Genomic DNA, 26,251 nt, shown 5'->3' with positions numbered 1-26,251 from the left:
ATTAAGGGAGGATTTGATACGATACTTAAAAAACCATAAAGTTCTGTGCAAAGGTAAGATATGCTATATACAGATGTTTATTAAGCAAAATCAACTGAATGGGGGGTATCGGAGAAAAAGACCTCAAAATGGGGGCATTGTGGTTATATTTTCAGCCATAAACACCTGACTATGATTATATGTAATAACAATTGACATATTTTTCAAAATGTTGATCCTGGTTGTTGATATCGTCCCTTCATTTTATGTCACTTCTCAATTTTGATGCACTGTGTGTTTTGCTTTTAGTTTGTTGGCCAGTAGGAAAAGTGTCATATCTTTAACAGAGCAGGCAGCGGGTGAAAGAGCTAATCAGCTCACTGAGACTGTCAATGATCTGAGCATGAATAATTTGGCTTGGATATAATATTTACCAGACCAACTTTTCAGAACGCAAAAGATTTATATCCACTCTACATGACTCATTAAATAGAATAATAGTTTGAAAAGAAACCCCATTTATAGACTTCTAAGAGAAGTCATAATCATAATGTTTTAAAAAAAGATGTCAAATGCTATTTACAAGTGAAGTCTGCATGAGAATAAAAATTCAGGTTAGCATGGGAGAACTCCTTAAATAAGGCAACAGCTACATAGCTAAAGACTTGTGAATACAGAAGCTATACAGGATTTTTCTATTCAATAATCATCATCATCCTATTCATATCAGGATAATAGTGATAGGAGAGGGTGTTTGCTGGCATATGAAAGACCCAGCTTATATGGTACCTTCGAGAATTCAATGAAACTGTTTTGTCATCATTCAAAGATAGACCTAGATCTGACTGGATAGAAAGGAAGGTGAAGCTCTGTGATGTAGATAAAAGGATAAAAACACTTCTAGTAATAAAGGACCCTGCCTCCTTTCAATTCGGTATTCTATTTCTCTGGGCAAAATTTAATGGGAAAAGATATCCAATGTTATGGGAGTTTCATGATCCGTGAGCTGTGCTCTCATTCTTCAGCTCATTGTAGAAAAATCACTTACAAAATGAAAATGTTCCCCGCTCTTGGCTTTCAACTGAAATTTATTTGTCTTATAGCTCAGGCAGGCACAAGGACACTCAGTGAAAAACAACAAAAACAAGCAAACAAAAAAACCCAAAATATTTACCACCTGTATAATCTAGTGGATGAGGATTATAACCAAGTTGTTTGTGAATGACACCAAAGGAAAATCAGGTGAAATTCATAAATATGATTCTGTGACTGGCACATTCAAGACTCTGAAGGCTATAATTTATTGAGCACTTAACAGATGTAAGGGATCCAGAGATGATATATCAACAGACATCAATTATCAGAGTGGCAGGCCCTTTTCAATTTTCTTCGAAGAAGAAGAAATGGAATATAAGGAATATAGGAGAATTCTTAGACAATTTCTTTAAGCTGCATTAAAAAGGCTTAGGTTAGATATAGGTAGTGTTTTCTAACTGAGAAGGCTGTGAGCTTGCCTAATGAGATGGAAAGTTTTACGAATGGAATGGAAGTCATCTCGCTGGTATAATTTAGGTATAGTGCTGCCCAATGACAGGAGGATGGAATGGAACAACATCCCAAATTCCTCCCAGATTCTGAGTCTATCATTCTCTAGGACAAAAACAGCAAAGCCTTGGGAGGCGCAGAGGGTAGCCATATGCCTTGGTGCTTTGTGAGAAGTAGCACATGACACATGCCTCATTCTTCATGGAGGATGTTCTGTTCTGCAGAGCGAGCTTGGATATGTGTCGTGTTCTTGTTCAGCTGGCCTTTAAAAATTCTTGGCAAAATCCAAAAGATGCTTCTGATGTTTATTTTTCTAAGAGTCAAGTGTGAAAAGGAAAATCCTTATCCAGATTTGATAGGCATCAAACCATGACCAGAATGCCCAACTGCTGAAAGTTAAATTGTTACTAATTTTGGAAATGAGCCCAAAGGCCACCAAATGATTCTATTTTAAAAATAATTAATAGAAATATTTGCAACTCATTTACAAGTAGCTTCTGGAGAAGTTATACCTCCAGGGGAAAAGACTGGAGTCAAATGCTATTTAGTACAAAATTTAACTACTGGAGCTTGTTTGGTTTCATTGTCCTGACCAGAGAACAGTGGGATTGACACCTAGCATCTCTGAAAATATCCTGAGAAATAGAAACTAGGTCAAATGATGCAACTGTCTCCCTTGGATTGGGAGAACTGTGAGGATTCTAGATTTTGCAGACCACAGACACACATACACACATGTGAGCACACACATACATACATTTCCCCCTCCCATGAAAGAGTAAGTTACAGCCAGAAATGTGAAAGTGCAAAAACTGAGTTCAATTTTTTAAGTCACCAGTATCTGGTAGAGATGTTGGGTTTATGCTAATGTTTTATGCTCACTGCAATTGATTTTCACCTTGAATGCATTATGCATTTATGACTCTGGTCTGAAAATTATTTAATGCATTGTCTTGCAAATCTAGCTCAGAGCTATAGTCACACAGGTTGATTTGTGTTTGGAGTATCAACTGTGTAAATCAGCATACAGCTGGCATGGAGACAGCTGGCACAGGGTAGAAAATTCAGGGTAATGCTTCAGCGTGCCCCTCCAACAGAGCAACTCCGATAGTCCTACAATAATTAGTCCTCTGGCATTAAAGAAAACCTTTGATATGGGATCTGATCCTTCCTTCTTCAGTGACATCTTGGGACTATTAACATTCTCTTTATTCTCTGTCCTTAGTAGTGAGGAGTGACAATAGGGAGGTTGCAGCAGAGTGGAGGGGAGAGAGGAGGCTGGCATCTGTATTCTCTTTGCCTGGCTGATTTTAGACAGTGCCTCATGCTTTCTCACATCTCGCTGTGTAGTCCTTGGATTTGGTGGCCTGCCTTGCTTCCTGCCCTCCTCTGTGTAGACGGGATAACTCACAGCAGCTGGTGTCTCCCACCCACCAGGTTGCGGGCTTCACTTGACACAGCCCTGGGAAAGTCTTTCCCTGGAGCATCAAGCCAGCTGGCGGGATTCTCTCTGTACTAGGGGAGAGACTGAACTTTAGAAAACATGAAGCTGAGGGAACCAGCTTGATAGTGGTGCTAGGATTCAGTGACTCTGGTTTCCTGTGCACCCAATGTCGCCCCAGAGATCTGAGTTATGCAGAAGATTTAAGCCTGATTCTCAGCCACTGTCCTCCCCTCCCCTTGCTAGGAGGAGCTCGTTCCCTCTGAAAGCTAGGTGATTCTGGGACAATGCCAGAAAGTGTGGCATGCAGAGCTCCCTTGTGGCTGAGCAGGGGCAATGATGCAAAAGGTGAGCAATGTGTGTGACTGGCCCGTCATGCCTCTGCTGGTGGCCCCACCTGCCCTCACCTGCTGCAGCCCAGAAGAGAAGCTGATGGGCTGCACAAGATGTACTCTGACTCACAGACAAATACAACCGACACAGTGAAAGGGTTGTGATGTCCTCAGACTGAGAAAAAGTGAGAGGACAAATGTTTCTAGACATGGGTATTCTCTTGGGGCCTCCTAAGATGATACAACTGCTATGTGACTTAGTGGGGACATAGAAAATCCAGGTAGGATGTTTCCTCCCTGCCTTGGGGGCAACGCAGAAAGACAGACATTACGAGGCTGTAGGCTGTGCTGTGCTTACCGGGATCCCTAGGGCTTTAAGAATGTTCATCTTGCACATGGGGCAGGTGCGATGATCTAGAAGCCAGGGGTCAACACAGGACTTGTGGAAAAGATGCCTGCAATGAGAACCATACATCTTAGAGCGGTGGTAAGTGCAGAGACGGCCTAGTCCACCATAGCCCAGCAACTTGTCCAAGGCCACGCGATTGCTCAGTGGCAGAGCCAAGACTTGAACCTCCAACGCCTAACTCCTGGGCCATGGGTTTCCTGTTACATCCTGTGATGATATAGTTAAAATGTGTCTGGATCCCAGGAATGTCCTATGTAATTTGCAAATGAGTCCTCCAAGTTTCTGTAAATGTAGAGAAAGCAGAAATTGAAAGACTTTTCTCTTTTTCAATGGGAAGAATGTTTAATGGAGAGAATGCAAGTGGGGAAGCTTGTACAGACCTTGTAGGATGACTCAATGAGGCTACTTTTAAAAAAAATCCAGAATTTCTTTACCCTCAATCAGAAGACAACTCCAGAAAGTAAAGGATGATTTCCACTAATACTTGGGGTCTAACACAAAAGAGATAAAGAGCTCCTGGAAGCATCTGATAACAAAGTGACATTTTAAGTTGTTACAGCTGCTGGTTGTCCAACCAGAAGCCAGAGCTCAAGTCTGGCTTGTTTCACTATGGTTGACCATTACTGTTTGTACAGGTGATGTGCTCTTATATATCCCTATTCACATGTGCCCATCATTGGGACCCTTCGTCCACATGCAGAAGTGGGGGCATTTAGTAGGTGCAGGAAGGCTTCCTAACTGAACGTTCTCTCAACTGGGATAGCAAGAGCCCACTCAGAAAAGTCAGGAGCTGCTTGAGTCAGGGCTTTTCCTCTTACTCTCAAAACTCCAGACCACAGGCAGAAGCAGTCAGAATTTCGGGCAACAAGAGAGAGAACTGTCTGTCTTAAGTATGAGAGGGCTTCCTTAGGACATTCTGTCTGTGCTTGGCTCTCTATTTCTCTCTTCTCAGTGGGGGCACTTTTCCTGAAATTTCTACTCTGCTCTCTCACTTTCACCTTCTTTTGTTCTAACTGGTCCAAAATCCTCATTTGTTTGTGTTAGAGAGCTTTGGGCTCAAATGCTTAAAGAGTTACCCCCAAATTACAGAAAAGATTTCAGTAAGTACCACTTTTAAAATTGAAATTAAGAAGAAGTCAAATGCCAAGGATGGGATTGGCTGTATTCAGGCTATGATTTGATTGGGGATTAGAAAAAGGAGTTGAAGCTACCAGGATGTGTTGTTATCTTTCCAGATTATTGTTTAGGATGCCCTGCAGATTTATTCCTTAAAAGGTATATATCTCACTCATTCATTCTTGTATCCATGCATTCATTCAACAAACCATATATATATATACACCAAGAAGTGTGCTCAACACTGAGAATGAGCATGATAGTGACTTGGCTCCTTCCCTTAGGAAATATAGCAGGAGAGGCAGATATTAATGAAATTATATATAAATAAACTACTGCGTGGCAACAGTGCTAAGTTCTTCATTAGAAAAACAGGGTGTGTGGTGGGGAGGGGCTTATAACTGGGAGATTTATCCTAGTTCCGATGCTCAGGTATTCTTAGCAAAGTATCAGAGCTGAAACCAGGGGGCTACGCAGACATTGTCCACATAAGGGGAAGGGTGGGGAGGTGGGGAAAACGTTTGTTCCACATGAAGGGAATGGCTCCTGAAGAAGCCAGAGCTGGGTACTGGGAGGCGGCCAGTCCCAGCGCAGCAGAATGAGGGAGGAGCAACAACGAGAAGGGAATGTCTGGCACTCAAGTTGGATAAAGCCACTCCGATAGCCCTAGAGAACAATACTGACCTTCCTATGTTCAGGCTCTCTACCTAGAAAACAAGTTCCTAATCTGAACTTGCTCACCAGCTGGTGTTGCTCCTGGGAAAAGGTCAAATACTCTGATCCCCCTGACCATCCCTGGGAGGCAGGGCTCCAGTGTGCTTCCTGCACCCGGGCTGCAGGCAGAATGACGGCACCATTCGCTGTTTCAACACTCAAATCAGCCACGCAATATCCCCACCTCAGTTGCCTGGTCTGTAAGATGGAGATCTATCTACCAAAGCAGGGAAGGGTTTCCCTGAGGTTCCGATGCACGGAAGTTCTGATTATCCTCAAACACCCCCAGCTACTTCTCTCTATGCACTGGTCATTCCTGCGTCTCCTCTGCACTGGTTAGTGTTTGTGCGTCAGTGTGGCAAGGCTGTAGCACCCACTTGTTCCATCAACTCTAATCTAGGTGCTGCTATGAAGGTGTGTTGTAGATGTGGTTAATATTGACAATCAGTTGACTTTAAATAAAGGTGATTATTCTTAATAATCCAGGTGGGCCTCATCTAATCATTTGAATGGCCTTAATAGCAAAAGAGCTGTCCCTGAGAAGAAATTCTGCCTCGAGACTGTAGCCTCAGCTCGTGCCCAAGAGCTTCCAGCCTGTGGGCCTGCCCTGCACATGTCAGACTTGCCAAATCCCACAATCACAGAAGCCGATTCCTTGAAAAACCTATCTGTATCTATGCCTCTACTTCGATGTATCTCCCACTGGTTCTGTTTCTCTGGAGAATCCGGACCAATTTATCCTCCAATTAGAACATAAGCTCTATGAGAGCAAAATCCTTGTTTGCTTGAGTCACTGTAGCGTCCCCAGCACCCAGAATAGCTCCTGGCACACAGCACTTGCTCAAGAAACGTGTGCTGCGTGAACAGACGGACATTTATTTATCCAAGGACCCAGCACTCCTCCCTGCCTCCGCACGGTCATCAAGTCTCATTCACTCGCTCCTCCTGGATTTCTGTCACATCGCCTCCCTTTCTTCTCAGTGCTGCTCCGTCCTTCACCAGCTCATCCTCTTTCCTCTGTATTACCACAGTGTAGCATCTAAACTGCTCTCCACGCGCCCGTCTTTTCCTGTTCTCTTCATCCCACTCGTCGTTGCCAGATATATCTTCCTAAAATATAGCACCAGTTACGTCAGCCGCTGGTTCCATTCTGTTCTGTGCTGGGAGCGGGTACACGGATGAACAAGACGAGGTCCGGCCCTTCCAGGTGGTCCCACAGTGCTGCTGTGATTCCCCGTTAACGACTAAGGAAAGGGCCGCTGAAAGGTCGAAGCCTGGATCCATTGCTTTTTGGCTTTTCAATCTTAAGCAAGTTACCTTAGCTCTGTAAGACTCAGCTCCTCATTGCTGAAGTTTTATCTTACAGGAATGGGGTTTGTGACTGAATGACAGTGTGTGTGCACTTGTGCATGAGAGAGAGAGAGAGATGGGGGGGAGAGGGAGGGAGGGAGGAAATAATGTCCACAAAGCTTAAAACTAAGTCCTGGTACTCCTTAATCTTAAACTACCATCAGTCGTTTTAATACCATTGTATTGTACCTAATTTTTAAATACTATGTGATTACTATGATTTCCACTCTTTAGTGTAATCTTTCTAACATGGAAAGCAACTAACTGAAAATTAAAAAAAAAATCAAAGGGAGAACTAAGGGCAAAAAATGCTGAAAGGACACATGTGGCAGTCAGGCTGTTATCAGCTAACATTCATTTATTTCTAGCATGGTATTTCATGTGTTGACCATCGAATATGAAAAGTATATCCCTATAATTGGGATTGCAAATGCTTTTTTTTCTGCCTTATTTTTTTTTTCAGAATTTTTATGGGGGTACATATGTTTTGGTTACATAATTTGCTTCTGTACAATTTGAGTTGAAGTTATACACGTGTGCAAACAATTTTTTTTTTCTCCTGAATGGGGGGAAAAAAAGTCACCAGGCTAAACAGATAAACAAAAGAGTAGGGAAGGAATCCGGAGCTAAGTGAAATGCACCAACAGTAAACATATCAATGCAAAGTCAATGTCAACTCATCTTATTTGTACGGTTCACAGAGAGCACTGCCCCTTCCCATGTTTTAACAAGCACTGTATGAGAAAGTACAGAGAGAAGAACATCAGGACAAGGTATTCTATCTCTTAACAATTCTGAAAGTTAGGAAATACAACAAAGGGCTGACCAAAACTGTTCTCTGTGCTCATTCACCAAAGGGAAGCACACACATGAAAGAGAATTCTTCAAACCCCTGAAAAAAAAGAGGATGCAGACAACTGCGTAATGATGCTGAGGTGGTTATGATAATAAGTTCTCACGTTTTTTTAGCAGTAATGACAAAACAGGGTAAACTAATTTCCACATCTATTGATTCTTGTTTTCTGTTCTTTCACCTACATGTGTGAGTCTCTCCCCAATTAAATGACATTTTTCCCCCTTAGCTGGAGAAGGAAGGCGGCTGTTCTGTTCCTTATACCTCGTTTACTTTTGTGGCCTTGTTAGAGCCTACCAGCCTGCAACTGAGATCAACACCCCGTGGTTTTCCTTGTGGCACCAGGGCAGGCTGTGTCATTCTCCTTAGTGAAATAGTTATTAAAGCATGTGAGTCACTCAGGTACCCAAGAATTCCCCTACTCCCAGGCAACATTAACTATTTTTAAAAAGATATCCAGTGCTTTTATGGGTACATGAAATGTTTCTTCAGAGCCTCTGAATCTTATTTGCAAAATTGTCAATGAAGTAAAAGTGATTTTTTAATTAATGAATGCTATGGACAATATCTACCAGTTTTTGTATCCCTACTATGCCCCAGGCATGTTACAGACATAATTAATTCACAACAGCCCCTATGAGGTAGAAATTACTATTCTTGTTGTATGGAGGAGAAAGCTGAAGCTCATTAAATTCTCCAAAGAACTAGCAAGCTGCAGAGCTAAGATTAAAACCCCACCCTACAGTCAGTGTTTTCTCCCAACTGCACACTCCTCTCTCCCTCCTCAAGCTACCATTGGTAAGGGGGTAGTTGGTGGCATTCAAACTTTTATTCTTTCCTAATGTATTTTTTGTGCTCCAACTTTAAGCTCTTAACCTGTCTGAGCCTTAGTCTCTTCATCTATAAAATGAGGATAATACTCATGCACTCACTGCTACTGTTCATGCAGTGTGCCAACTCTCCATCTTCCAGCACATGGGAAGATGACAAGCTCTCCTGGTGGTAGCTATGGCCATGTGACTAATTCTGGCCAGTAAGTTATGAAAAGAAATAACTGATTTCACTTCAAGCCATGGCATTTAATCATCAACCTGGACCTGTCAATTAACAATGTTTGAGGCAGTGACTACTTTGTGAGCCTAACTGCCCTGAACAGATGCACGCCACTGATACACAACAGACACAAAGCATGAGTAAGAAGTCTGTTATTGTGTTAAGCCACGGAAAGTTGGGTTGATTTTGTTGTTGTTGTTACTGCATCAAAGCTTAGCCCATCCTAACTAGTAATATACCTTATGGGACTGTGGTAAGGATTAAGTGTTTGTTTATCAAGTGCTTATTTAGTAAGTGCTCAGTGGATAATAGCAATATTAACTATTTTAACTGACATGCAAAGTTACATGCAAAGTTACTTTCACTCTTTGCTGATGATATGATCTTATATCTAGAAAGCCCCAAAGTTTCTGCCAACAGACCACTGGAACTGATAAATAAATTCAGCAAAGTCTCAGGTTACAAAATTAACGTATACAAATAAGTAGCATACCTATGTGTCAACAACAGGCAAGCTGAGAACCAAATGAAAGACTCAATACCCTTCACAATAGTAACAAAGAAAATAAAATACCTAGGAATATATTTAACTAAGGAGGGGAAAGGCCTCTACAGGGAGAGCTATAAAACACGGAGAAAGGAAATAGCAGAGGATATAAACAGATGGAAAAATATACCATGCTCATGGATTGGCAGAATCAACATTGTCGAAATGTCTATGCTACCCAAAATGATCTACAGATTCAATGCAATCTCTATAAAATACCAACATTAATTTTTGCAGATCTAGAAAAAATAAGTCTATGCTTCACATGGAACCAGAGAAGATCCTGTATAGCCAAAGCAACCTTAATTAAAAAGAACAAATTGGAAGGCATCAATTTATCAGACTTCAAAGTACAGGCCATACACAGGTACAAATAAAACTGATACAGAGTGCAGCAGAGGGACCAGTTACTTTGTGAAGAACTTAAGAAGCGATGGCCTTTAGTAAGGCCCTTTGCACAGCCTACAGGATGGGAAGAACCTCAAAGTGTGAAGACTGGAGGAAAGAAATCCAAAAAGAAGGAATTTACATGAGTCAGGATATAAAGGAAGGACAGGCTGAGTCTCCCTAATCTGAAAATCCAAAAATCAGAAACTTTTTGAGTGCTGAAATGATACTCAAAGGAAATGCTCAAATTGGAGCATTTCAGATCTTGTATTTTTGGATTAGAGACACTAACTGGTAAGTACAATGCAAACATTCCCAAATCCGAAATCTGAAATGCTTCTTGTCCCAAGCATTTTGGATAAGGGATGCTCAACTTATATCATGATAAGTATGGGAAATTCAGTTGGGTTGAAAAGCTATTTTAAGTGTAAGAACAGGAAATAAAGTTGGAAGAGATGGGTGCAAATCAGCATTCTGAAATAATCTAGATGGACTGAGTAGGAAAGAGATATGAGAGGAAAGCCATCATGAACCTGAGCCATACTTTCCTCATTCCCCCTGATGATGAACTTCTCATCATTAAGTTATTTCCTTCTGTATCATTTCATCTTTCAATATGTCCTATATAGAAAGTCCTTGCAAGGGTGCTGTCCAGTCACCACTTTGGTGCTTGGTGTTGATCACGCCAGGTGAGCAGACTCCTGTCCCCTCCTACCTCATACTCCATCCCACTGGCCTGATGCCTCGCTGTGGGAGTAATTCTGCTCTTGGGTTTGATCTGAATGGTTAATTATGAAAACTCCATTTCCCTGATTCTCCTATTTACATTATGAGATCATCATTTAAGAGAAAGATAAAGAAGAAAAGGAAAAAGAGAACTGTCACACACAGAACCAATAGTACCTATATTCTGGCCAATATGATAGCAGTTTCACCCAATGGGGAGGGGGGTGAGAAGGAAGGGGGAGGGGGAGAGAGAGAAGCAAAATAAATTAAGTAAATTACTGGTCACTGTTTTCAGACCCACAATGACAAGCTTTGAAAATAAAATCTAAACACTGTGGAGAGGAAGTAAACTCCTCAAAGCTGAGCTAGATTTGGTTTAGTTTCCTTGGGCTTCTTAGACGTTTGGCTTTGAGTCAGGCGAGGGTTTCTGAGGCAGAATTTTAGACAAGACTATATCCTCAGAGAGCTGACTATATACCCATCCTGAGCAGGAATGAAGGTGACCGAGGAGTCCACTCCACAGCCAGTGACACAGTGGAAATAGCATTGGCTCAAAAGTCAGAAAACCTGGCTTTGCTTTGGGCTCTGTGACCCATTCTCTCTAAGGTTTTCTTTTAGTAAAATAAAGGGGCAATAACAGTGCATTCCCTATCTATAGTATAGGCTGTTATGAAATATAAATTAGACATTATATATAAAAGTGCTTTGTAAACAGTAGAGTGCTTTTCAGAGTTAAAGCATTATAATAAACAACCCTTTATTTCACCCAGTTCTCCATTGTATTGGATTTAAATAGCACAAAAGAAAAACCAACTAAAAAAAAGAAAACCCTAAGAAACTGTATCTTTTTAAGCTACAGTGGAAGAAGTGAATGCTTTGCAAACACAAGTTAGGAGGAAACTGTAGGGCCCTCCTTTTATAGTGTGGTTCACTTCTTGGGGGTCTGGTGGAGTGAGGCTCTGTGCTTAGAACTTGACTCTGGTCTAATTATATAATTTGGCTGGGGCAGTGAAGCCGGTTGGCATTTATCCTGTGTGTCTACTTGATTAATATAACTGGGGATCAGGACATCTGAAGCCAGAATGCCATATTTAACAAGGTTATTACAGCGCAAGACTTCTTTCCTAAGGCAGCATTTGTTCTGCTGAAAAGACAACTGAAATGAACACATCAGACAGCATTTACCAGCACTGCTGTCTTCTTTCACGCTTCCTTCCTTTTAATCCCTTAATTAAGTGATATCTAATTATTGGCAGTTTACACATGCTATGTTGTATACACAAAAATCTGAAGCAATCAAAGAAAAATGACTAGAAAACACCATTAGCAAGCTTTGAAATTATTATGTAATTTTGATTAACATATAAAGTGAACTCTTGCTTTTAAAATTTTTGTGGCATAGCTTCTTTGGTACTTTAAATTTTTTTCTATTATTTTAAACAAAGGTAAAACATACAATAAAATGTATAAATCTAAAGCAAGCTTGATGGTTTCTTAAGTGTGTGTATATTTATGTACACAACACCCAGATGAAAATGGACACCATCCCATCACCCCAGAAAAGTCTTTCCATGCTCTTCCCAATCAGTACCCACTCCTTGCCATGCAACCACTATTCTGACCTCTGTCACAATAGATTAGTTTTGTCTGTGATTCAATTTCATATAAATGGAATCATAAAGTACATATTCTTTTTTGCCTGCCTTCTTTTACTCAAAACAATGTGTTTCAGATTCATTTGTGCCTTGATATACATCAATTGCTTCTTTATCAAATTCCTTATTAAAATTCATTTATTTATTCAAATAGATATAGGGGGTACAAGTGGTTTTCTGTTACATAAACTGTATAGTGATAAAACAGAGGTTTTAGTGTACTCGTCACCTAAATAGTGTACATTGTACCCAAAAAGGTAACTTTTGATCCCTTGCTTCCCTTACACCCTCCCCACTTGAGTCTCCAAAGTCCATTATACCACTCTGTATGACTGTGCATACCCACAGCTTAGCTCCCAATTATAATGAGTACATGGAGCATTTATTTTTCTGTTTCTGAAACACTTCACTTAGGATTATGGTTTCCATATCTGCCCAAGTCACTGTGAAAGATATTATTTCATTCTTTTTTATGGCTGACTAGTATTCCATGGTATATGTGTGTGTGTGTGTGTGTATTCATATATATAAAATACACACACATATATGCACATTTTATTTATATACTTATCAGTTGATAGGCACTTAGGTTGATTCTATATCTTTGCAATTGTGAATTGTGCTGCAATAAACACACAAGTGCACGTCTTTTTGATATAATGACTTCTTTTCCTTTGGGAAGATACTCAGTAGTGGGATTGCTGGGTCTATTGTTAGCTATTTGAGGAATCTCCATACTGTCTTCCATATAGGCTGTAGTAATTTACATTGTGTAAATTTATATTGTATAAATTATATTTATAATAGTGTAAAAGTGTTCCCTTTCTTCTGCATCTGTACCAAAATCTATTGTTTTTTGACTTTTTAATAATGGCCATTTGATGGGTAAAGTAGGATCTCATTGTGGTTTTAATTGGCATTTCCCTGAGATTAGTGATTGAAGCATCTTTTAATATGTTGGCCATCTTTATATTTTCTTTTGAAAAATGTATGTTCATGCCTTTTGACTGGAGTTTTTTTTTTTTTCCTTGCTGATTTGTTTTAGTTCTTTGTAGATTCTGGTTATTAGTACTTTGTCAAATATATAGTTTGTGAATATTTTCTTCCATTCTGTAGGTTGTCTATTTACTATGTTGTTTATTTCTTTTGCTGTGTAAAAACTTTTTAATTTAATCAAGTCTCATTTATTTATTTTTCTTCTTCTTATATTTGCTTTTGGGGTCTTAGTCATAAATTCTTTGCCTAGGCCAATGTCCAGAAGAGTTTTCCCTAAGTTTTCTTCTAGAATTTCTGTGTCATCAGGTCTTACATTTAAGTCTTTATTCCATCTTGAGTTAATTCTTGTGTATGGTGAGACAGGGATCCAGTTTCATTCTTCTTCTCATGTGGCGCTCCAGTTTTTTCAGCACTGTTTATTGAATAGAGCACTCTTTCCCCAGTGTGTAATTTTCTCTACTTAGTTGAAGATCAGTTGGTTGTAGGTACATGGTTTAATTTCTGGGTTTTCTGTTCCATTCCATTGCTCTATGTGTCTACTTTTATACCATAACCATGCCGTGTTGGTTACTATAGCCTTGTAGTATAACTTGAAGTCAGGTAATGTGATGCCTCTAGATTTATTCTTTTTGATTAGGATTACTTTGGCTATTTGGGCTCTTTTTTGATTCCATAGGAAATTCAGGATTGCCTTTTCTAATTCTGTGACAAATGACATTGGCATTTTGATGGAAATTGCATTGAATGTGTAAATCACTTTGGGCACTATTTTAACAATATTAATTCTTGCAATCCATGAGCATGGGATGTTTTTCCAATTGTTTTCGTCATTGACATTTTTTTTCATCAGTGTTATACAGTTCTTGCAGAAATCTTTTACCTCCTTGATTAAATATATTCCTAGTTTTTTTTTTTTGCAGCTATTATAAAAGATACTGAATTCTTTATTAGATTCTCAATTTGACTGCTGTTTGTATATAAAAGTGCTGATTTGTGTACATTAATTTTATAACGTGAGACTTTACTGAATTTATCAATTCTAGGAGTCTCTGGGAGGAGTCTTTAAGGTTTTCTAAATATAAGATCATACCATTAGCAAACAGAGATAGTCTGACCCTGTCTTTTCCAATTTGGATGCCCTTTATTTCTTTCTCTTGCCTGATTGCTCTGGCTAGAACTTCAGTACTATGTTGTCGTGACAGGGCACCCTATTTTGTTCTAGTTTTTAGGGGAAATACATTCAACTTGTGGATTTGTCATATATGGCTTTTATATTTTTAGGTATGTTTCTTCTATGCCTAGTTTGTTAAGGGTTTTTATCATGAAGGGGTGCTGGATTTTACTGAATGCTTTTTCTGCATCTATTAAGATGATTATATGGTTTTTAATTCTGTTTATGTCGTATACCACATTTACTGATTTGCACATATTGAACCATCTTTGTATCCCTGGGATGAAACCCATTTGATCGTGGTGAATTATTTTTTTGATGTAAAGTTGGATTTGGTTTACTAGTATTTTGTTAAGGATTTTTGCATCTATGTTCATAAGGGATACTGGTATGTAGTTTTCATTTTTTTGTTGTGTTCTTTCCACGCTTTGGTATTAGGGTGGTACTGACTTTACAGAATGAGTTAAGGGAGGATTCCTTCCTGATGTATGGAATAGTTTCAGTAGGACAGGTGCCAGTTATTTGTAGTTCTGGTGGAATTCAGCTGTGAATCAACATGGTCCTGGGCTTTTTCTGCTGGGAGATTTTTTTTATCACTGATTTAATCTTGCTACTCATTATTGGTCTGTTTGGGATTTCTATTTCTTCCTGATTAAAGCTTGGGAAGTTGTGTTTTCAAAACTTTACCCATTTCCTCTAGATTTTCTGGTTTGTGTGTGTCGAGGTGTTCATAGTAGTTTTGGATGATATTTTTTATTTCTTTAGTATCAGCTGTAATATCTCCTTTTCATTTCTGATTAGCTTATTTGAATCCTTTCTCTTCCTTTTTTGGTTAATCTAGCTATTGGAGTATTAATTTTGTTTATCTTTTCAAAGAACCAACTTTTCATTTCATTGATCCTTTGTAATTTTTTTTTGTTGTTGTTTTTGGTTTCAATTTCATTTAGTTCTGCTCTGCTCTTTGTTATTTCTTTTCTTCTGATAGCTTTGGATTTGGTTTATTCTTGTTTTTATAGTTCCTAGTTCTTTCAGGTTTGACAATAGATTGTTAATTTGTGATCTTTCTATCTTTTTGACATAGGCATTTAGTTCTGTGAACTTCCCTTTTAGCAATGCTTTTTCTATGTCCCAGAGATTTCAGTGTAAATAGGATATCACCAAGGCACATGGTCTGGCCAAAGTCAAAGTTAAAGACAAAAATCTTACAAGCTGTGAGATGAAAGGATCAAGTAACCTACAAAGGAAAACTCATAAGACTAACAGCAGACTTCTCAGCAGAAACCTTACAAGCCAGAAGGGATTGAGGTCCCATCTTTAGTCTTTTTAAACAGAGTAACTGTCAGCCAAGAATTTTGTATCTGTAAAACTAAGTTTAAATGAAGGAGAAATAAAATCTTTCCCATATAAGAAAACACTAAAGGAATTTGTCACCACTAGGCCTGCCTCTTAAGAAATGCCTGAAAGTGCTCTGGCAACACAAGGAGAATACGAAGTTACTAGGTAAGAACATGATAACTGGAACAGCATCTCACTTATCAATATTAACACTGAATATCAATGGACTAAATGACCCCTTCCCCCCAAAATATAAATTGATGGAATGGATAAAAAACACAACCCAAACATCTGCTATCTTCAAGAAACCCATTTAACTCATAAAGAGTCTCATAGACTCAAGGTAAAGGGGTGGAAAAAATATTCAATGCAAATGGAAACCAATTATAAAGAATCTCACTGGCCAGGCATGGTGGCTCACACCTGTAATCCTAACACTCTGGGAGGCTGATGCAGGTAGATTGCTTGAGGTCAGGAGTTCGAAACCAGCCTGATCAAGAGTGAGACAGCATCTCTACTATAAATAGAAAGAAATTAATTGGCCTACTAATATACATAGAAAAAATCATTTGGGCATGGTAGCGCATGCCCGTAGTCCAAGCTACTCGGGAGGCTGAGGCAGTAGAATCGCTTAAGCCCAGGAGTTTGAGGTTGCTGTGAGCTAGGCTGATGCCAGGGCACTCACTCTAGCCTGGGCAACAAAGCGAGACTCTGTCTCAAAAAAAAAAAAAAAAAAAAAAAAAAAAAGAATCTCATAGACTCAAGGTAAAAGGGTGAAAAATATTTCATGCAAATAGAAAACAAAAGCAAGTGGGAATAGCTATCCTTATATCAGAGAAAACAGGTTTTAATTCAGTACCAGTAAAAAGAAAAGGACAAAGACAATCATTATATAATGATAAAATGATCAATAAACAAGAAGATACAGCAATCCCACAAATATATGTACCTAACACTGGAACTCTCAGATTTATAAAACTAATACTACTAGACCTAAGAAATGAAATAAATAGCAACATAATAATAGTGGGATACTTCGACACTTCACTGACAGATCATTGAGGCAGAAAAAAATCAACAAAAAAACATTGGATTTAAATGATAATCCAGAACAAATAGACCTAACAGACATTTACAGAACATTCTACCCATAAACTGCAGAATATACATTCTTCTCATTAGCACATGAAATATTTTCTAAGATAGACCATATGTTAGGCCAAAGAGTCTCAGAAAAATTTTAAAAATTGAAATCATATCATGTATCTTCTCAGATTATAGAATAAAACTAGAAATCAATTCTAAGAGGAACCCTCAAAACTATAAAAATACATGAAAATTAAACAGCCTGCTACTTAGTAGCTTGTTTCTTATTGCTGAGTAGTATGCCATTGTATGGATATACCCCAATTTGTTTATAGATTTTTCTGTTATTAGACATTTGTGTTGTTTTCATTTGGGGGCTATCATGAATAACTGTGCTATGGCCATTCTTGTATATATCTTTCTGTGAACATATGCATTCATTTTTCCTTGGTATATATCCAAGAATGGAATTGCTAGGTCACAGGGAAGTGTGTATTTAACTTTAGTAGAACTCTCAAATTTCCAAAGTGGTTGTGCCATTTGAAACTCCTACCATACTATATAACTTTTAATTTGGCTGAGTATGTAATATTATATTCCTAAAAGAATGGGTTTTTTTAAAAAAATTGTTTTCATTAACAATGACTTTTGAGTAGGAGGTTACACACCAGAATAAATTTTCAGATAAATATGAAAAGGATAGCTAATTAATCAGTTACCCTATTTCTCTGATAGGAAAGGATTACAATAAGGAGAAAGGGATAAAAATAGAAAGATAAAAATTCATAAAGTTTATAACATAATTTTTAAATTGTTAATCAAAAAGCATTACAAAAGCAAAATAAAAACATTTAGGGGAGGAAAAAATTTATACAAAATATAAAGACAAAATGATAAAAATATTTAATATCTAATTTTATCAATTTAGGCCATATCATCCCTTTCCCCATTCTAACATATCTGAAATTAGGAAACATCTTACAATCAATGACAATTTAAATTAGATATAATATGATATATAAGGAGCCTGTGTTAGACAGCAATAATATCTTAGAGAAATAAAAGAACAGAAAACTACCTTGATATTTGGCTATCAGGTAAGAAAGATGCTTTAAAAATGTCTTACTTCATGGTTCTGAGGGAGTGCTAACATAAACACTCTCATATACTGCTAATGAGGGATAAATCATTACCACCTTCAAGAAAGCAATTGGATAAAACTTTTCCAGATCCATTAAAATCACTTTTGACCCAGTAAGTTCACTTATAGAAATATCCTAAGGGATAAATATAGAAAAAAATACATAAATAATTAAGGTCATGATTTTATAATGATGAAAAACTGGAAGCCATTTAAATGCTGAACAATAGAGACATAGTTAAATAAACTCCAATAATGGACTACTATGAAACACTAAAATATTTTTAAATAATTTTTACAGTTATAGGAAAATGCTTACTTTTTAATGTTAAATGAGAAAATAGAATAAAAACTGTATTAACTGCTTGACTCTACAATCTTTAAAACTATACATATATAATGCCAATATATATGTATCATAAAAACTAAATATACCAATATTAATAATGATTATTTATGGGCAGTAAGATTATTTTTGTTTACTTCTTTATACTTTTCCCTATTTTCAAAATTTTCCACAATTAGTCATGAAACCTTGAAAGTTATTTATAAAGAACATGTCTATAAACAAATGGCTATAAATAAAATGTTCAATAATCTAATTTGCATAACATAGGCATGAAAGAATAAGTCAGATTTTATGAAAACCAGCCAATATTCATCACTCTCTTAAAAAAAAAAGGAACTTGGAAAAAATCTGTTCCTAATCAAGCATATGTAACAGGCACGGCAGGGTAAAATCAGGACAGGCCATTTCTGCCTGGCTAGAAAAGTGCCCCTTTGTTTTCTACTTCACGAGTTATAGGACTCATAATCTGAATCCTGATCACATTACAGCATTTTGTAAAATTTTTTTTTGTTTATAAAGAGCTTGGAACTTTCTGTCCACACAGACATACAGTTCATTTGACTCATCTTAAAATCAGACTGGTCCCTGGGCTTAAAAATCTTAAGGGGCTAGTATCTATTTTTATTAATATCAGTATTATTGGATTTTCAAGTATTAAAACGATGTCCCTCTTTACATCAGGTTATGATTCCTCCTTATGTCACCATGTTTATTACAGTCATGCCATGCCTGGCGGGGAGAGTGAAAGAGAGCCCCCCTCCTTCCCCAAAAAGGGAAGTTCACAAATGAATATAACAAACAGCCCAATATGGATTTTACTGTCAGTTGTCATTAAGGATTGAAGACATGAATCCTACATCAGCGCTTTGGGAGAAGCAGGGAAGCCATGAACTTCCCAGATGGGTGTGGTTGGAAGCATCTAGAGGACAAGGTAGCTCCGTAGGACATAATGAACAAACCACCTTCCAAGGAGGCCCAGCAGGCTCAAGCCACTGTTAATAAGACATTTTTTAGTGCAGGGGCACTGTGTTCTCACTTACATTAGCTCAGCAAATCTCACTATTTGATTTTAAGGAAGCTGGGCTTTGGGAGGCAAGTCACTCTTTGAGCCTTAGGAAACCTGCTTGCTCAGAAACTTTTACAAATGGATTCCTCTACTGTTTCGAGTGTCACCAAATGTCTCCCAGAGCGCCTTCTCTGGTAGGGGAAAATGTCACCTGTCCTTAGGGATAGGAGTTCATGGAATATAGTATCTGAGGAGTCAATTAGTAATTAGATCCATGTTAAATATATATGTGTGTGTGTGTGTATATATATATATGTATGTATGTATATCAGTCACATCAACGGAGAAAGAAAGGCAGCAGGCTGTCTGCTTAGATAGACAGGGACGATTTATGAGCATCTTGTCAATTGTAGACACATAGTACGTACATAACAGACCTTCAAAGAATTCACTGAAACAAGCAGACCAAATTTCGGCTTTGACTTTTCAATAGCCTTCAAAAAATTCCTTTTCCAAATCTCCAGGCATATCCCTTTTAGGTTCTATCTGACTAGACATGAAAATGCCATTAGAAATACCTTTGCAAGTTAGGGTATCTATTGCCTCAATTTCAATACAATCCGTACAAACTTCACTTGTCTGTTCACTATTACATAGTACTATACTTTAATAAGAACCATTTATTTTGTTTTTGATTTTTAGTCTGATATATAATTGGGTCTAAATCTCTTTCAAACAATAATGCCATCAGTGCCTTATGTTGCAAATGTTTTAAAAAAGGAAATTATATGATTGCGTTTTATGTCCCAAATTACAAAGGGGAGCTCTTGAATTGGTACAGAAATTTAGCCTCATTCCTAAAAAGGAGAAAAAGGAAGAGGAGGGGTGACATATTGTTTACACATAGAATCACAGCATTATCTGTCCAAAATGGAGTCCTGCCTATGTGACTCAGTTGTAGGAGTGTTCTGGGGCTGGATAACTTTTCAGAGAAAGGCTTAAAAAGATAAGCTAAAGTTGGTCCCTCAAGTGTTTTGTTTGAGTGATAAAATTCCTATCAGTGTATGACATTTGTTCCTTGTGCTATGGTTTTTAACTGATAGTGTGCAAGCTACTGTTTTTTTTTTTTTCTATCTAGAATCCCAAACATGAGCATATTTTAAATGCAAACAAATACAGATGTATCCATCAGCCACCAACTTGAGAAATGGGCAGCCACTTTCAACCCTTCCACATGTTGAGTCACGCTGGTTTATCGCTGGATCTCTCTTGAATGTGTCCATCTCTCCACATCCCAGTGCCAGCACTCCAATTTGGGCCTCTAGCATTTCTTAACTGGACTTTGGGATCTCCGGTCAGATCCCCTTGAGCCACACTCCATAGTACTGCCACTGTGCTGTGTGTGAAGCATAAATTGAACCCCACAGCAGGTACCCCAGCACCTAGTTATGATCCAGGCCTCTCAGCTGGGTGCTCGGGTCCTAAATGATCCGGGTGGCCTCCTCTCCAGCCCCATCCCAACATGTGCATTGCACTCTAACAATCCCAGATTGCCCACAGTTAGCTTTGCTTGGAATGTTCTTAGCTCTGACCATCTGGAAAACTCCTTAAGTACAACTTTATAGAATATAATTAGGCCATTTAAATTTATAACCTTAGAAACAAGGAAATAATCCAAAACGGGAACTGAGGTCTATCCACAGAGCTATTTATCACAGCCTTGTTTATAATAGCAGAAAAAGTGTGTGTGAGGAACAAAGAAAGCATCCAAAAAGAGTAAGGCAAATAAATTATGGGATGTGGGATATTATTATTATTATTATTTATTTATTTATTTATTTTGAGGCAGAGTCTTACTTTGTTGCCCAGGCTTGAGTGAGTGCCATGGCATCAGCCTAGCTCACAGCAACCTCAAACTCCTGGGCTCAAGCAATCCTACTGCCTCAGCCTCCCGAGTAGCTGGAACTACAGGCATGCGCCACCATTCCCGGCTAATTTTTTGTATATATATTTTTAGTTGGTTAATTAATTTCTTTCTATTTTTAGCAGAGACGGGATCTTGCTCAGGCTGGTTTTGAACTCCTGATCTCGAGCAATCTGCCTGCCTTGGCCTCCCAGAGTGCTAGGATTACAGGCGTGAGCCACCATGCCCAACCGGATATGGGATATTATATATGAATTAAAAACGATATTGAGAAACTTTCAAAAGACATGGAAAAGACAAGTTTATTCTAGAAAGGGCTTAAAGGAACTTAGAAGATGCAAATATCTAAAGAGATGCTTCAAAAGCAAAAGAAGAAAGAAAAAGAATGGAGACAAAAATAGAATAAGAGATGAGACTAAAAAATAACTTTTTGCTAGGGGTAAGCTGCAGAAATTGGGCTCTTTGCTTTCTATTAACAAACAGAAAAGATCCATATAGTATCACAATTTAGTACATACAGTATAAAAACATTCCCCTTGCTTGGGAGAAATACAATTATTCCATATATGATCTACTCTGATGAGTCCCCATGAAGAAGTCAGACTACAAAATCCTAACAAGAGACACAATGGCAAGTTTCTTAACATCGTTGTTTTACGGTAAGCTCTGATAAAAGTGATGGTAATTTTACTAGGCAACTCAATTCTCTTGTAGAGAATTAATATGAAATAATGCATGTTTTTAGATTTTTTGTGAATTTACCTTGTTATAGAAGTACATTTTTAAAATATAGAAGGACAAAATTACATTTCAATTAACCTTCCTGAAGCATAATTTTTTTAGTCACAATTTTTATATATTTAATGACTTTGAAGTTGTTACTTGCTGAAAAATTACCCGGAGTCTAGCTAATCTAGCTTGACAATTAAAAATAGACTATCAGAATGAATAATTAAGGGCCAGGCATAGAAGCAGGGAGATAAGTGAGAAGGCTACTGCAGAAGCCAGGAAAGAAGCAAGGGTGGTAATGATGTTAGTAATGGTCGCATAATAGTACTAGTAATAATAAGAGAAATAGCATCTTAGTGTTGTAACAATAGCAATATCAACATAAATATCTAGAGTTATCAATCTTTGTCGGGTTTTAGAGTATGTAAAAAACAATTTTTAGTTAGCCAACTTTAATTGGATTCTTGAATCAAAATCTAAGTTCCTTCATGGACCTTTTCTTCTGTTAATAAAAGTCAAGCCTAAATTAAAATAAAACACACAAAAAGCTCCCGACGGGGGAACAGGGCGTTCGTTATTGTTTAATGGATTCAGAGTTTCATGTTGGAGGATGAAGACATTATAGAGTCAGGTGGTGGCAAGGGTTGTACAGCAATGTAAATGTACTTAATGCCACTGAACTGCACATTTAAAATAGTTAAAAAGGTAAATTTTATGTATATGTTACAAAAAAAAAAAAAACACACACACACCAAAAGATAACTCCAGGATTATCTGATCTAACTATAATCTTTCTCAGACAAAACTGACATCCTGTTGTAAACAGTGAGCCCAACAAACCCTGGGCCTTCAGAGCCACTTATGGAGCCTGACTCAGAGGCTGCTCTCCATTAGCTCTGTTTGGAATTGGCTTCAATGTGCAGATGTTAATCAGCAGGCGTGCAATACATTTTGACAAGCACTATTTCAGAATTGGTGTTATTGTGGTTGTTTACTTTATTCAGCCACTACCCCCTGCTCCAAAATCAAAAGACCTCATCTAAGTACTGGCAGCATGGACAACACCTGCTCCTGGAGTTATTCCAGGAAACACTATTTACAAAATAAGTATAGGCTGAGTATCCCTATCCAAAGTGCTTGGGACCAGAAGTGTTTTGGACTTTTTCCAGATTTTGGAATATCTGCATTATCCCTAGTGTGAAAATCTGAAATCCCAAATGCTCACTGGAGCATTTTGAGTATCACGTCGGTGCTCAAAAAGTTTCAGGTTTTGGAGCACTTTGGATTTCAGCTTTTTGGATGAGGGAAGCTCAATTTGCAATTTGTTTATGAACAAGTTAAAAGTTGGGGAGCATTTACGAAAGATGGTAACCAAAGTTTTAGAGGATTTTATTTGTTATCCAACTCTGACGATAACAAGTCAGTAAGACACACTGCCTCCATGGGCTCCATAACCAATCCGAGCATTTATTATGCATATGAGAAACTGTTTTTCTCCACCTTCTATAGTGGGATAGGATGGGGAAATGCAAACAGCTCACCAATGGATTATTACAAAATAAACTAAAGGCGCCAGGGGATGTTTCTGTTCTAGCTCAGTGGAGAATTCTGATTGATCCATGGAAAGACCCTGACCCTTGAGGAGCAGGTGGGACAAGCACCAACATCCCAGGGTCTTTGGTTGGTTTATGCAACTTAGAGCTAGACTAGCTCCTGCCTATAGTGTCAGAGGCCAAAGAATGGTCAAATTTAGGCACAAATAACCTAATACTATTTACAGTAAATACTTTGCATATAAATGAAAAGAGAAGGATACTAAATGATACTGTATCTCAAACTTGAAAAAATAGGCATTGGAAATGGAAGGAAATATATAAAAATGTTAGCAATGGTTACACCTGCATGAGGGAGTTAGGCAGATATTTAAGTATTTTATCCATTTTAGGAGTTTTCTATAATGAATGAGGATGTAATGGACAAAAATAAACACTGTTAGAAAATATAGACATTACTTTTTTTTGTGGAGCCTTTCTTAACTTCCTTGTGCCTGGTATTAGTTCCTCCAAATTTTTTATACCTTTTGTCATTATTGTTGCACATACCACTCTATATCCTGATTACTTATTTAAATTCCTGTCTCTCCCACCAGACTATTTCCTTTAGAGCATGGCTCATGCCATTTAGCTTTTCATCTCTCCTCTTTCCCACCATTCATTGCATAGGGTTGCTACAAAATGTTGTTCCAAATGAAGAATTTAGTTACTAAAAAGTTTATCATCAGGGTCTGCTTGTTACTAGGCAGCTTTTAGTTTTTTCCTCCATTGAGGAGAAGAGTTACAAAATCAAAGGAAAAGGGGTATTAATAGAAACATACTGTCAAATTAGTGAATGCTATAGCGATAGAGATGGAAAAGAATTTAACAGGCACATAAGGAAAGGATACACCTATCGTTTTGCTCTAAAAATAAATGCAAGCAAGGACTTTTGGCTTGCCCCAGGAATTCATATGCTTTCTGAGACAGTGTGTATTTGAAATTGACTAGTTAAATAAACACATGAATAATCATTAAAGAATAGCAGAGACGCCATGGGATAAAAGCCATGGAAGAATCAGAGAGCCTAATTTAATCTCTGCACAGGAGAAAACAATAAAACTTCAATAAAGTATCTTTAGTGGCTAAAAGTCATAATCACAAATACTAACCTGAGTCCCCAAAACCAGCCCTAAGATAAAGTATAATGCATACTTTGGCATTTGTATGGTGTAGCAAAACCAAAGTGTCTTGGAAAATGCCTTAGTGGTGTATTAGGATCTGATCCAAACCACAGAAGTCAGACCTGTCTGACGCTGAGGTGCTCTGTGTGCCGCTGTGGGTCACGTTAGGTGCACATATCCAGGCTCACCCCGGGGGGTGGGCAGTCTCACCTTCGTGTGCTGGAGAAGGGCTGGGTAAAGAAAGAATGAGGGGGAAGAAATGGTAGGTGTGTATGCGCATGACTTGACTTTAATAATCACCATGACTACAGATAAAGAGGGGAAGGCATGTAATAATTCATCATCATTTGTGCAGGGATCTCAGAAAGAGACAAACAACAGAATGATTTTTAAAGAGCTGTGGTACAAGAGTATACCTGTGTGATTTGGAAAGACATCCTAAAGTAAAATGACAGAGAAGAGATGTACCCAGTATGTCAGGAGTTATGAGGCCAAGGAAAAAAGTATGAAAGAGGGGAGATGAACTGGAACATTTTTTGAAACAGCTTTTACTCCAAGGAGATAGATGCAAAGAATTCTGTGGATGAGTCAGCCTGGAAATAATGGGAAAGAGAGTCTATGAAGTTCATAGGAGCAAAGGCTTAATAATACCCCAGAGAAAATTATCTAGCAAAAAGCAAATGCCAGTGCATTTGTTTGATAATATCCATTAGTGCAAACCGTCTGGCACAAACCAGCAACAGGCATAAAAATACCATGATTTAAAAATCAGTATGGAAAAAATGTATGAGCTATTCAAAGCATAGATATGTGTGACTAGTATAAGATCAAACAGTAATTAACTATAACTGTGTTTGGTAATATTCAGTGTATTTTTTTATTTAAAGCAGGGTCCACAATAAGGAAATAAAAGTAGATGGACAGTAAGTAGCAAGAAGCAAACAAAACAAGTCAAGGAATGATCTGAGAATAAAACATTTAAAAAAGGAGGAATCTGAAGCCAAATAAACTGGCCTACAGTAAGGACTGGTGTAAATAAAATGAAAGTTCTTAAAATTTTATTTTTTGTGGTAAATACTAAAATGTTATTTTTCTTGGTTGCTATTTCAAAAATATACTATAAAGGGAGATCTGGAATAAGATCATGAAAACCTAAATACTATTAATGCAATTTGTCATAATTAAAAATTGAAATCAGCCAAATGTTCTAAAACAAGGACATGGAAAATTAAATTGTGGTATATCTATGGCTTGGATGTTATGCTGACTTCAGCAATTATATAAGTGCAGTACCAGGAAATTTATTCATGACATAACTGTAAATGAATAAATTATTTTATATTCTTTGAATTGTAGAGCTACAGTAATGCTATGTACATAATTTTAAAAACAGATTTTCTTAAATTACATTTGTGAAGTTCTTTGGATCCCCAGGAGAAAGTGGCTATTTAACTTTAATTGGTTTTGAATTTTTTTTTTTATTATAGTACCCTCATAGGGTGTAAATAATCTCCAAGTAGGATATTAAAGGAAAGCACTTTACTTGCTTATAACTATGAGGCTTTGGAAAATCCTTAATAAAATACTGCAGAGACGAAAGATGTTACCCAGAGAGGTATTCTGTAGTTCACAGACTGCCATTCTTTGCCAGTATTTCTGGAAGTCACCAAATAAACACTAAGTATAATGTC

The 26,251-nt window shown here is 37.8% G+C and overlaps 1 protein-coding gene across 3 annotated transcripts in view; it reads right to left on the bottom strand.

The window, feature by feature from the left end:
• The window catches only part of RNF150 (ring finger protein 150), a 233,949-nt gene that overhangs the window by 49,552 nt on the left and 158,146 nt on the right, over positions 1–26,251 (bottom strand). For all 3 annotated transcript variants that reach the window (XM_076010611.1, XM_012783828.3, XM_012783829.3), the window contains exon 5: positions 3,656–3,752. In XM_076010611.1, coding sequence (XP_075866726.1) covers positions 3,656–3,752 — 97 coding nt within the window. The remainder of the gene's footprint in view (positions 1–3,655; positions 3,753–26,251) is intronic.

Source organism: Microcebus murinus, chromosome 15 (assembly GCF_040939455.1).
Source record: "Microcebus murinus isolate Inina chromosome 15, M.murinus_Inina_mat1.0, whole genome shotgun sequence".
Lineage (NCBI taxonomy): Eukaryota > Metazoa > Chordata > Mammalia > Primates > Cheirogaleidae > Microcebus > Microcebus murinus.
Note: the sequence above shows the minus strand (reverse complement) of the source record. Positions and strands in the feature narration are given on the sequence as shown.